The sequence below is a fragment of the Phyllobates terribilis genome, unplaced genomic scaffold (genome assembly GCF_046119375.1).
Source record: "Phyllobates terribilis strain yellow unplaced genomic scaffold, ASM4611937v1 Scaffold_1__5_contigs__length_1240528914, whole genome shotgun sequence".
Lineage (NCBI taxonomy): Eukaryota > Metazoa > Chordata > Amphibia > Anura > Dendrobatidae > Phyllobates > Phyllobates terribilis.
In genome coordinates, this window is record NW_027362761.1 from 24,622,271 (window position 1) to 24,636,750 (window position 14,480).

A 14,480-nucleotide genomic window follows, 5' to 3' on the forward strand; every position below is an offset into this window, starting at 1 on the left:
AAAAAAAAACACTTTTTCATTTTTATGAATCAATTTGTGAAGCACCTGGGGTTCCAAGTGCTCACTATGCATCTAGATAGGTGCCTTGGGGGGTCTAGTTTCCAAAATGGGGTCACTTGTGGGGGAGCTCCAATGTTTGGGCACACAGGGACTCTCCAAATGCAACATGATATCCGCTAACAATTTGAGCCGACAATTTGTTAGCGGATATCATGTTGCATTTGGAGAGTCCCTGTGTGCCCAAACATTGGAGCTCCCCCACAAGTGACCCCATTTTGGAAACTAGACCCCCCAAGGCACCTTTCTAGATGCATAGTGAGCACTTGGAACCCCCAGGTGCTTCACAAATTGATTCGTAATAATGAAAAAGTGAAAAAAAAAACACTTTTTCATTTTTACGAATCAATTTGTGAAGCACCTAGGGGTTCCAAGTGCTCACTATGCATCTAGATAGGTGCCTTGGGGGGTCTAGTTTCCAAAATGGGGTCACTTGTGGGGGAGCTCCAATGTTTGGGCACACAGGGACTCTCTAAATGCAACATGGTATCCGCTAACAAATTGAATGGAAAATCGGCTCAAATTGTTAGCGGACACCACATTGCGTTTGGAGAGCCCCTCTGTGCCCAAACTTTGGAGCTCCCCCACAAGTGACCCCATTTTGGAAACTAGACCCCCCAAGGCACCTTTCTAGATGCATAGTGAGCACTTGGAACCCCCAGGTGCTTCACAAATTGATTCGTAATAATGAAAAAGTGAAAAAAAAAACACTTTTTCATTTTTATGAATCAATTTGTGAAGCACCTGGGGTTCCAAGTGCTCACTATGCATCTAGATAGGTGCCTTGGGGGGTCTAGTTTCCAAAATGGGGTCACTTGTGGGGGAGCTCCAATGTTTGGGCACACAGGGACTCTCCAAATGCAACATGATATCCGCTAACAATTTGAGCCGACAATTTGTTAGCGGATATCATGTTGCATTTGGAGAGTCCCTGTGTGCCCAAACATTGGCGCTCCCCCACAAGTGACCCCATTTTGGAAACTAGACCCCCCAAGGCACCTTTCTAGATGCATAGTGAGCACTTGGAACCCCCAGGTGCTTCACAAATTGATTCGTAATAATGAAAAAGTGAAAAAAAAAACACTTTTTCATTTTTATGAATCAATTTGTGAAGCACCTGGGGTTCCAAGTGCTCACTATGCATCTAGAAAGGTGCCTTGGGGGGTCTAGTTTCCAAAATGGGGTCACTTGTGGGGGAGCTCCAATGTTTGGGCACACAGGGGCTCTCCAAACGCAACATGGCGTCCGCTAACAATTTGAGCCGATTTTCTTTCAATTTGTTAGCGGACACCATGTCGCGTTTGGAGAGCCCGTGATGTGCCTAAACAGTGGAGCTCCCCCACAAGTGTCCCCATTTTGGAAACTATACCCCTCAAGGATTTTATTAAGGTGTATAGTGAACATTTTGAACCCAGAGGTACGGCACAGAATTTGTTTACATTAGGTCATCATATTGAATAAGTTGTCATTATTCTTGAGTGCAAGTGCTCGCTACTTGAGTTTGCATCGGGTACTCAGGTATGCACCATGTACAGCGTGTGCTCGAGTGACATGCTCGAGTCCCTGCTCCGCATGTTTCACGGTTATTAGACACCCAAAAAAAAACATGCGGGGATCGCTCGTGCATGGCAGGCAATCCCCGTAAAGTTTTTTGGCCGCGAAGCATATGGGGCAGAGACTCGAGCATGTCACTCAAATACCCACGATACTCAATGCATACCAGAGCACCCGATGCAAACTCAAGTAGCGAGCACTTGCTCTCAACACTAGTCGCCATATCGTCATCTTTTTTTCTTACTTTTGAAAAAAATCCCAACCCCAGCCCTAGCCCCAGCACAACCCTAGCCCCAGCACAACCCTAGCCCCAGCACAACCCTAGCCCCAGCACAACCCTAGCCCCAGCACAACCCTAGCCCCAGCACAACCCTAGCCCCAAACCCAGCCCTAACCCTAGAGTTTATTTTTGACGCCGTTCCTTGTGCGGTATAAGTGATTAGACGACTTTATTCTTCGGGTCGGTGTGATTACAGCAATGCCAGAATCATATGGGGTTTTTATGACTGACAGCTGTCACACACACTAAAAGACGCATTTTTTGTAAAATCTAGTTTTTGCATCGCCATATTTTGAGAGCTATAATTTTTCCAGATTTTGGCAGACAGTCATGTGACGGCTCGTTTTTTGCGGGATGACTTGACGTTGTTATTGGTGCCATTTTCAGGCACGTGACATTTTTTGATCGCTTTCTATTCCGATTTTTGGGAGGCAGAATAAACAAAAACCAACAATTCAGGAATTTTTTTTTTTTTTTTTTATTCTGTTCTGCGTGTGGTAAAATTGATGAGGTAGCTTTATTCTTCGGGTCAGTACGTTTACAGCGGTACCACATTTGTATCATTATGTTTTTGGCGCTTATACACAATAAAAGCTATTTTATAGAAAAAAATATTTTTTAGTATCGCTTTATTCTGAGAGCTATAACTTTTATTTTTCGGCTGATGGAGCTGTATGGCGGCTTGTTTTTTGCGGGACGAGATGATTTTTTCAGCGGTATCATTTTTATTTATATGCGTCTTTTTGATCGCGTGTTATTCCACTTTTTGTTTGGCGGTATGGTGATAAAGCATTGTTTTTTGCTGCGGTTTTTTTTTTTTTTTACCGTGTTCACTGAAGGGGTTAACTAGTGGAACAGTTTTATAGGTCAGGTTGTTCCGGACGCGGCGATACCAAATATGTGTACTTTTATTGTTTTTTTTTTATAATAATATTTATTGATGGGTACATTATATTTTTATTTTTGGTGTATTATTTTTTTATAATATTTTTGCACTTTTTTTTTTTCCACTTTCACACAGTTTATACACTTTATTACTTTGTCCCACTCTGGGACTTTCACTTTTTTTTTTCTGATCGCCTGAATGGCACAGGAATGGAGCACCATCCCTATGCCATGAAGGCTGTCAGAAGTGCACAGTGTGAAGATTGCTTGGAGATGCACTGCGCATGTCCAAGCAATCTTCCTGCTCTCTGGTGACCCGGATGTTGTCATGACGACATCGGGTCATCATGGCAACACCCGGGAAGCCTTTGCAGACTGCGCTGGAAGCCGGAAGAGGAGGTGAGTATCGGCGATCACCTCCCCTTGCCCCCGCAATGCCGCGATCGACTTCGATCGCAGCATCGCGGGGGTTAATGTGCTGGGAGCGGTGCAGGACCGCTCCCTGCACATAGTACCGGGTGTCAGCTGTGACAATCAGCTGACACCCGGCGGCGATCGCGCCCGCACAGCCTGTGTGCGCGCGCGATCGCGATGACGTACTAATACGGGTCTGGCTCTTAAGTCCCAGGGCACAGACGCGTATTAGTACGTCAGATGTTATTAAGGGGTTAAGGAATTAAATCTTTTTTTTTTTTTTTTTTTTAACTATAGGACACACCTTACTTACGTGCAGCATCTGTGCAGTTCCTGGTCACCTTCTCTCCTTTTCTGCACCAATCAGATAGATGATTGTTCAGCAGGACGAGAGAGAAGAGCTCTCTCGGTGATCGGGAAGGACAAAGAGTCCGCGTTCTCCTTGAACGCAGAAATGTGTCTTAGGACTATAAGGCAAATACACTTTTAGCAAGATTTTTCCTTGCTAAAAAGTGCATCTTATAGTCCAAAAAATATGGTATATTATATCCCAGGCCAGGGATGGCCAGCACAATGCAGTCAGGTTTTAATCCTGAGAAATGGAAGATAACCATCTTTACTTTTTGCCTAGGCATGCTTTAAAAAAAATAGAAAAATGTCTGTTAAGGGATTTCTAATGACAGCCATACATAGATTTTTTCAATGTGTCAAATGTAAAGTCTCCCAATGGATCCTATATATAAAAAAAAAAAAAAAAAAAAAAACATAAGTGAACACTCTTAAAAACATAAAAGGATGTTCCAGAATGGCCATGCTAAACAAGTAGAGGAAAAACATCAGTGTACTAAAAATAACTAATCTACCTACAGTTTTAACCATGGCCTGGAAAAAAAAAACATCAAATGTTCAATACAAGTTTCACAACTATTAGAAAAAAGAAAATCTTACTTTTCTGGCAGTGATCCTGTGTCCAGCACCGTGCACCAAAAACAGAATTTATGACGGTAGACGGGCAACTGTTCTTTCCTTTCAAAGCACCGGGGCACGCATCCCCACATTCTTCCTTGTCATCTTTATTGAGTTGGATGTAGTTGTCCTCAACAGAGTCAAGGATTTTCGACCAGTCAATAGTAGAGAGGTAACAAAGTTCATTGTTCTTTTCAATTCTTACAGAGCCTCTGTTTATATGCATCAGGCTGTGTAGCCCAATCTCCTTCATATGAACCATCTCAAAAATAACAAGGGCATAGTTGAAAAAGAGTCGAGTACCTCGGATGACAGTGAGATTTGGAAAGAGGTCTTTGAGGCTTTCCAGACCGTAAACGCGAAAGAGAAGGAGGTAGTCCGTAATCATTGTGAGGTTGGGAAAACTCAATCCTTTAAAGTTTTCGCGTTGTGTGTTGAACATGAGCAAAATTTGTAGATGACCTTCAATAACAGTGCAGCCTTCTAGCTCTTCAAATCTTGTCAAGTTATTTCGGATATCCATACTTGGACAAACTAAGGAATAAAGAAAGATAAATAAATAAAAAATGTACATGCAATTTCAATACATTATACAATTTCAACCTTCTTTTCAGTTTACCATACTACATAAATGGTTCTATGGTGTAATAAATATAATGCCAAACAGAAAATGTTAGAGTACATTTACACAGCAGAATGCTTGTGTGTCAAAATCCAATGTGTATTTGTGACAGAAATTGAAAGCAGATTCCTGGATTTTTGCAGCAGATGTACAGTTCCACTGTAGTTGAACACATGGATGGGCTAATCTGAAAGTAGCTTCACATGTCCCATATTAAAATCCCCGGAACTAACACTAGGGTGAAATCGCATGGATTATACCACTGAAGCACTTCATATGGTGGTAGCGGAGTGAAGAAAGGGGGACAGAAACTCTCATCACAGATACTACTGATGATTTGACAGCTCCTGTGGCAAAGTTGTAATGTAGAAAAGGACATTTCAAATGTATAACTGTACACTTATAATCTTTTAACTTATTTAGAGAAGGATAATCACAATAGGCAGAGACTTCAGATCCATTTACATGGACTGACTGGAGGCATTATTCAACTTTTGCCGTTTGGTGGTCGTTTGACTGCCTGTTTACACAGGCAGACAAAAGCAAAACAATACACACCAAGTTATCTATACTAGATCGACTCGGTGCACATAAGCCGCCAGAGTTCGACAGCTCGAGTCCTGTTTACACAGGACGATGCATTGCTGAGAACGATCATCTCTTACACAGCGCAAAAGAATATTTTACCTGATGAACGGACAGTTTGCTCGTTCATCAGGTAATCAGCAGCCTGTTTACACAACAAGATAATCAGGAAACAAGCAGCTTTAACAACGCTTGTTCAGGAATATCTTGCAGTGTAAAGACATAACTCTAGCTGGTCATGTAATGCTATACTGATACATCCTGAGATATATAGCAGAGCGTAGCGGAATAAAATGAAGTGTGAAATCTGGGAATAAAGATGGGAGCTAAAGAAAAAAAAAAAAGACTGAATACAGGGAAGTACACCATGTATAACAAGTTCAGAGTGTAATGGACAATTGGGTGGGGTGTGCAGGGAAGGAAAAAACTGGATTAAACGCTTCTTTAATTTTGATTCTACTTTAAAAGGGTTGTCCAGTACTTTTAAAAATATCCCAATGTGTTTTAATGATAAATAGAAGCTTCTTTCTAATTACCTCCTGGTGCTGTTTTCTGCCTGTGAGTGGTGCTATCACTGGCCGCTCACAGGCATCATGTGACCCCCGGCAGCAGCCGGCTGACATCCGCTGACATCACGACAAGTCCAGGCTGCAGCCGAGGGTCCCTCTTCCGCGTTCCACCGGTGGCTGCTGGGTTGTGGGCAGGGATACCCCGCGCATCACACCCGGCATCCACCGCGCGTTCTCCCTGTCCCCATTCATTGGGAAAACACGTGGGGACCCCAGCGCTGAGTCACGCCTCACTTGTCGTGACATCAGCGCGGGGTCACGTGATGCTTGTGAGCGGCCAAGGATAGCGCCACTCACAGGCAGAAACAGCGCCAGGGGATAATTAAAAAGAAGCTTCTATTTATCATTAAAACACAATGGCATATTTTTAAAAGTACCGGACAACCCCTTTAAGAGAGGACAAAAGTACATGTTGTCGTCCTTCTTGACTAATTAGTGAAATACAAGACCCGCTCAAGGGCTGCTTTAAAAGAAATGGTAACAGCTTTGTATATTCTTCTTATAACGAGGGATGCACTGTGTTTATGTTCAGTGCATGTATCCGTTCACCTCTCAAACGGGTGTTCAGGGGCCATTAGGTAGGTGCTACTGAATGCTCTCGGGGCTTAAAGCGGTTCTTCTGGCTCAGTTCACTTTCACATTCAGCCACCGGAGCTGAAACCAGCTGATCGGTGGGGGTATTGGATTTCGGACCTCCACCGATTACTTCTTTTTTATATGGTCTAATATAAATAGGTCGACTTGGTGCCAAAAGGATTTTAGCTTTTAGAACAATTAGGCATAATGTTGAAATCCAATCACCGGTTGAGTAACTTGAAGCATGTGGACCCCAATACAAAATCTCCAACAGGGTCCCCAACTATCACGGTTCTTTAGTAGTATTGGTTTTCACATAATCAGGGCTCTGGAGTCGGTAAGCCAAACCTCCGACTCAGACTCCTTAATTTCCATGACTCCGACTCCCTCATACATGGCTCATTTTTAAGTGATAAATTTACTGTAGCACAGATTCATCTCAGCTAAAAGTCTAGACCCTTAGATCAGGAATAGGACAGACATTTATAGGACATTTCATAACTTTCCCAAATTCTTATGAAAAAATATTCTACTACTAATAATATACTACTGTACCCAATTTATTATATATTTTAGGAGTTGGAGTCGGTCCATTTTATACCGACTCCCACTCCGACTTGGATTCCACCAAAATGGACACAGCCCCGCACATAATGGCCAAAAGGGACCTTTTGGGCCACTCAGGCTCTAGTGCCTGGGTGCAACAGCAACTCCGGCAATCATCATAGCTACGCCTCATAGGTAACAAAGTTTATATCTCTAAGACTTCATGATAGGGACAGGATTTGTTCACTTATGTACGTCCAACTGTCCAAACTAAGTGTGTATGACTATATATAGATCAAGTAATATGGGTATAAAAAAAATGCAGAAACGCTTGGTAGAAGGTCTGCCATGTTCCCCAATGATAATCCGCTGCGGATTATCATTGCGGAAAAATCTGCAGCACTAACAATTATCTTGCGGAATCGTGGCGTTTTCACCGTCCCACCCCCACCCCCCGTCCCTGCGTCACACTCGGCATCCACCAAGCGATCTGCCTCTCCCCATTGATTGGGAAAGCGCGCGGTGGATGCTGGGTGTGATGCGGCGGGTAACCCCGCCCACAACCCAGCATCCACCGCGGGGACCACAGCGCTGAGTCACGCCTCACTTGGTCGTGACAGGGTCACGTGATGCCTGTGAGCGGCCACCAGTAGCGCCGCTCACAGGCAGTATCTGCAATGGAAGGTATTTACAATAAGTCTTAGGGGCCCGAGGGGATACATAGGGGGAATAATATAAAGTAGTGCACAACTTTTTTCATATTCTGTAGAGATACATTCTCATTGGTCATTTTTAGCACATACAGAATTAGGCTGGGTTTATTTTATACTTGTAGTTTTAGTTCTCTGTTCAGGATAAGACCACATGTTCAGAGGCAGCAGCAAGATGGCGGAAGTACTGAGCAGCTTTGCTGTAAACCCAGCTCTTAAATCTTATAAAGGGGAAGGGGGGGGGGGGATTTCTCTAAGATATCTTGCTTTGATTTATACAAAGTTTGTTAAAATGAATGATGATTTTAGTGCATAAATATAAGACTGCAAATGCATGCATTTTTTTATTTTTGCTGCAAATTGCTTTGGTTTTACCATCCGGTATTCACAAGTCAAACATATTTCAAAAATGTGTTTCATCTGGCAAAACCACAATGCCAAATACCCCATCTTAAAATTGCAGCAATTAGAAGGAAATATGCATGCATTACTTTATGTACTTAAACACAAAGGATTCCTTAAATTAAATTGCGATAAAAAGGGTCAGACAATGTATAAGTCACCTAAATGATAACCAGCTGACATTACCTGTCTTTACAGGTCCTCGGCTCCGGTATTTAGGCCTTTACTAAAGAGTCTGCTACAATGTCTGCCATGAAACGTATAAAAGAAATTTTAAGTAACGAAATAAAAAATCAATCAGCTACATAAATTATCTGGGGGTTTCCTTACATGATATACATACTTCAGTATGTGCTTATGTACAGGACAGTGCAGACTGTCACATACAATAAGACACAATGACCTACTAATAGTTCAAAGCTGATCCAATAGCCATAGCTAGTCATACTAGCACAAAACACCAATTACAATGAGAAGTCTCATTCATATTACTCATGTAACATTTCTCCAATAATATACTCAATTGGCGTTAAACATATAAAACCTGGAAGTGTTGTGGTTCAGAAGCAAGAATTTTATTCCAAGAATAAAGGAACAAACAGAACAGAAAATTCTTGGGTTTCCTTCCCACAAACGAGGGGGGCCGGGTGGAAGGGCGTCTATTCTTCAGACATTTGCCAAGTACTCTCAGACTTTTTTGCTTTGTTACCACCTTGTCCACAAACCTGTGTGTCACACACATTACCGTACCAACCACCATATAGTAGATGTTTTAACACCTGTCTTAAAACCAAGCCCATGTCATTTTTGGAATGTTCTTTTCTAAAGTCCTTAGTTGGCGTCTGCCTGCAGATTTCTTTATGTTAAATTATGGTTGTGTATTACACTTACAAACATTAGAAAAGGACTCCTTAATCTTTATGATAATTTGGTTGCAAGTACGCTTGCTGTTGTCCCATAAACCGCTGGAGTCATTTATTTCTGGTGCATGTATGCACAGTACACCCCACCTGTGGGCATTGGCCTCATGGAGCCATGTGCTATAGTTTACTACTATGTGATGCACTCTTGGCCGCATCCGTTTTTTCTCCCTTATTTCCCCTGACATCTGCTGTGGTGCAAGAGCCAGGACACACATTACATTAGTCTCAAACAATGTGGACCATAACTGTCAATCAACTGAATAAGGCAGGGAGAATCTGGTGGGAGTCACCCAGCGGACCACCTGTTGTGTCTGAAATGCCATACCGAGTAGCGAGGGAGCCGGGCTGGTTTTTAAGCGGCTTATACTTTAGGGCGGCAGTATAAATCTGCTAACTGGTTCCCATTCCCATCTATTATATTATAAGGCTGGAGGCCGGTAACACACGATCAGTGGTAATGAAAGAGTGTAATAGCTTTAGTCTAACCTAACTAGCTAATGTGGATGGGAGCCCCCCACCTCTTACCTGACAAGAGACAGACATATAGGAGTTCAATATGCAAAAAAAATGGTTTTCATAGAAGATGAGGCCCCTATGCACATTAGATAATATTCAGCCAAACCAATCATTTTTGGCATGTGGGGGTCTCCAACAAAGATTGGGCAGCTGGAATTCAATCACCTGATCCAGATGATTCCAGGAATGGATATCTCATGGAGATCACAGGAAAGCTTGGCCCATTGTTCCTATATATGGGAGAGTCGAGAGAGAGCGGTCAGCTGAATGATTGTCGGCTGACACCTATCTAATGTATATGGTCAGCTTCAAGAAGACCTCCGGTGTTCTTTCCACACACAAAACAAAACCGCACACATACACACACTTGATAGAGCCGAGCATGCATGTTTATGGAGGATTAGTAGTCAGCCAAACTAGTGTTTGGCTGACAGCTTAAATAATGTACACAGCTCACCTCATTCTACCTCAGTGTTCCCTCAGTGACCACTGCACCCTTTCATCCCAAAGATTACCTGCTTTTTGAGAAATAGATGATTTATTTTGTAAACCAGGATTGAAACACTACACTTGTTCAAAGGTGCTTGTTACTGGACCACACTGAGCCTAACCTAGACTGTGCTTATGTCCTCATGCTGGCTAAAGCAAAGAAGCCTCAACCATTGTGCCTAGCAGCAACCTGGGGTGAGGCCGGGCAAGGTCACTTCCTCTAATCAGGTTACCCTACAGAAGGATTTTGACAGTGTACCCATTCACAGAATTGCCAACAATTACTGCATGACACCACGACAATACACTTTGTATTACTCTTCACCACCCACATCAGCGTTGTCCACTATAACCTAACCAGTATGGTTTACACTTGCAGTGGGATTTTATGGCAGCAGCCAAAGCCTTGAACAGTCCTCCGAATATGGCCAGGAAACAGTCATATAAAACCAGCTTATTCGTCAAATACAAGATATTGTGCCTCACCCAACCCCTTTTCTCTTTATGCAGTGTTCTGTCCTAAGGCTGAGGTGACACGGCCATCAATTCTCTCATGCTAGAGAATCAGGCCGATTATACCGTCACTCGGATCAAACTCTGTCAGAGTGTGAGCAGAATGTCACCTTACTGTGATCCGATTCTCTCACATGAGAGAAAAGTAATACAGGTGCGGAGAAGATGGAGAACTTAATTTCTCCATCTTCTCCATTTTCTGTGTCCGCGGTAATCAGACTGCACTCCGATGACATCCGAGTGCAGTCCGATGTTCACAGACTAGTATGGGTGCTCGTGATCCAATCATTGGATGCACCGGCAGCATGCGGTGGAGATGAGCATATCTGACAAGATTCAAATTCGCCAAAATGTGCAGATTTTTCCAGGAAATTCAATTCACAGGGAATTTATTGTCTGCAAATTGAATGCCCCCTATTATGCTCTGAGATCTGGCTGGGGGAACTTGGTGTGCACTTACATAGTGTTCAGCAGCCCGCCTAATGTAATAATATTAGTGTCGCTAACAGGCAGTAAGCCAGCACTGGGGCTGCTGCATCCTGTAGTGCATTAGTATTGTGACCTGGTGTTGATAAATGCGACTGCCTTTTTGCTGTGATGGTTTTTGAATGTTATGTTCTAGACAGAGCCCAGATCATAATAAATGTAACATGGAGGAAAAATAAATAACTAATACTCGCCTCTCCGCTCTCTCTTTGGCACCTCTTCTTACTGCTGCCGCGCAATGAAAACCAGGACATCTTGACGCTAGGCAGGGACACCCCTGCACATTTCTGGGCCTAGGCTCACCCATAAGTCCTGCATTAGAGTGCAGGTCATTGCGCATGTTGTGATCAACATCGCTGCAATCTGATAACACACACGCAGAGATGTCCCGGGCCTAGCCACTAATTTCAGACCATGACTTACAGTCAAGTGATGTCACGACATGCGCCGTGACCTCATGACGCACACTTTAGATTGGGCTTCGTTTTGGCTGACAAGCGCAGGGACATCCCAGGCCTATTCGAGGCTGTAAGTCCCAGTCCAGAGTGAGGATGTCTGGGTTTTCAGCGTGCAGCAGTAAGAAGAGGTGCTGAGGACCATACTGGGAGTCATTGTGCAGCAGAGGTTACCATTCAGGTTTTTTTTTCCTTTCTTAACCTCTTGCCAGCCCTCTTCGGTCACCGGTCGCCAATTTGCAGAATTCGCACAGAATGAATAATCAAACAAGCAAATAACTAGTTTTTTTTTGTTCAGATTGAATAAACTGAAGGAAAAACAACATCTCCACCAACAGTTCTGATGGCTTAGAACAACAGTATTTCCAACACACCTGCAGAACATGGTTACACATCTGGAAGAAACCACCAAGTGCTTGTAACCACTACAACAGGTACATAAATGATTGAGACGTTTCCATTAATAAGCAACATTTTTACTACTTTATATTTGCAGCTCCCTTAAGTATTCCGTTTTGTTCTTCTTTTCAATCCCCCCATACAGTTATAGAGATATGGGCCTTCAAAGGGGTTGTCCACTACTCAAACAACCCATTCTCAATCCCTGTTTCCCACCAGTAAAATATTACTTATACTCACCTCCGGTGCCAGCGCAGTCATAGTGGTGTTGACACTGGCTCTCCCAGGCATGGAGTGACATTGTTATTTTCCTGTGGTCAATCAGGCCTCCTTCGGACAAATCAGACATCGGGAGGAGTGTGAGCTGCGGCATCTCTCCTACTTCCTCTGGGTGTGTGATTTGACCGAAGAAGAGGAGAGTGAAGCCAGCACACAGAGGCCACAGGGATCACATGACAATGTCATGCAATCCCCAGGCATACCAGTGCAGACACCGCTTGAACAGGGCCAGCACCAGAGACTAGTACAAGTGTTATTTTACTGGGGGAAACATAGGGACTAAGCAGGGGTTGTCCGAGTAGTGGACGAGCCCTTTAACAGAAGAAAAACACTAGCGGTGTGGAACATTTATTGAAATTTGGATACCTCGCGAAACTGAAAAAAAAAAAACTAAAATACAAAAAAGGAGCTATGTAGGGTTATTACGTTGAAGTAAGCCAATTTTACAAGTCACCTTTATATGTGATGCTTTTATAGGCCATTTAACAGCTTATTATATAATGTGGTAGCGCAGCCAGCATCCATTTCCCACCATGAATTGTGCCAACCTTGTTGGGGGAACATAAATTAAATGTTTAAAAAAAACACACGTTCAAAGACACCCAGGGCTCCTATTTCCAGTAGCTGAGACTCATCTTGAACATTTTACAGACAAGAAATGCCTTTTACATGGCACAAACTAGGCCGTTATAAACGACTGCCAATTGCTACATTTATGCCTATTGGCAGTCCTTTAATGGTCTGTTTACACTGGCCAACATTGTTAATACGATTATTCTGTTCCCACAAAATATAATGATATATCGACAGTACATCACATTCACACGAGGCAATGGGTTGCCAATAATGATTTTTAAGCCAGTTTAAAAATCATTGCATCCAACAAATCTGAGTTTTGCTCATATGTAGTGTGATTTCTGGCCTGTTAATGCTGATAGTCGGGAACAATCATTCCTATGAACACTCGATTCCCAATTGGCTCGTCTAAACGGGCCATAACAAATAGTGGTCCCATAAATGTACATTCACACAAATATAATTCCATCTGTGTTTAACAATATAAAGTCTTTTACATTCAAACTGGGTTTTGAAAATTCCATCCTGAGCATTCTACTGTAAAGTGCTTTGGGCTTTAGGTATGAAAAATCCACATGACATATCTGTAGCAATACAGGCATGTCTGGCTATCTTAACACATAAAGAGCTTAATGTTGAGGTGAGTCCGATTTTCTCTGGTTCGGCCATTACCAACACAGTTTCTACTGATTTGTTCTTATCTGATTAACTCAAAACTTAATGTTACAACACAGAATCAACCTGCTTATGAAATACGTATTGAAATGAGGGGAATGCAGAAATGTAATTCGTTTTGTTTGTTTTTTTAAATTGGAAGTGGTTCCAGAAATAAGTTTTATTGAGGGATTTCCATCATACAGTAATGCATGTGCTAGAAATCCAAGCAGCCGAATTAATTCTTTAGCATAAAACACATATACAATTGTTTTTCATACAGAGATTTCCACATGATCTGCCCTGGGCAATTCACTTTTTGAATTGGGAAACATCTCTGTAATCTTAGAAATTTTATTTTTGTTTTCCATAATGCCATTTACTAATTCATTAATTATGACAACTTTGTTGTTTATCGTGTAAAAGGCTGAAAGTAAATAGGCATGGGTAATTTGAGTTAGATTTTATTATGTAGAGCACACTTTTCTAGCTTCCCAAACTTTCTGGTTTCAGAACTCGGGCTGCTAGTACCCCTATAAACAATAAGAAAATAAAAACATACACATGCATGTATGTGTGTATCTCAAGAATCAGTTCATAAAATATGAAGCGCCTCTCTTAGTAATTTTTATTACATTCCATATCCCTAGGCACTCAGCCATATGTGTTACAGCCATTAGCCCACACTGTACAGGGAGGGCCATTTATATGGATACACCTAAATTAAATGGGAATGGTTGGTGACACATTAGTATATGGGAGGGGGAAAACTTTTCCAGATGGGTGGTGACCATGGTGGCCATTTTGAAGTCAGCCATTTTGGATCCAACTTTATTTTTTTCAATGGGAAGAGGGTCATGTGACACATCAAACTTATTGAGAATTTCATAAGAAAAACAATGGTGTGCTTGGTTTTAACGTAACTTTATTCTTTCATGAGTTATCTACAAGTTTCTCTTTGTTTACAGCCATTGACATGTCACAGAGGTTATCACGTGAGGAGCGGATAGAAATTGTGTTGATG

At 42.4% G+C, this 14,480-nt stretch overlaps 1 protein-coding gene across 1 annotated transcript in view; it reads right to left on the minus strand.

The window, feature by feature from the left end:
• INSR (insulin receptor) overlaps positions 1-14,480 on the minus strand; it is a 145,682-nt gene that overhangs the window by 72,099 nt on the left and 59,103 nt on the right. Inside the window, exon 2 of the mRNA XM_073659848.1 lies at positions 4,139-4,690. Coding sequence (XP_073515949.1) covers positions 4,139-4,690 — 552 coding nt within the window. The remainder of the gene's footprint in view (positions 1-4,138; positions 4,691-14,480) is intronic.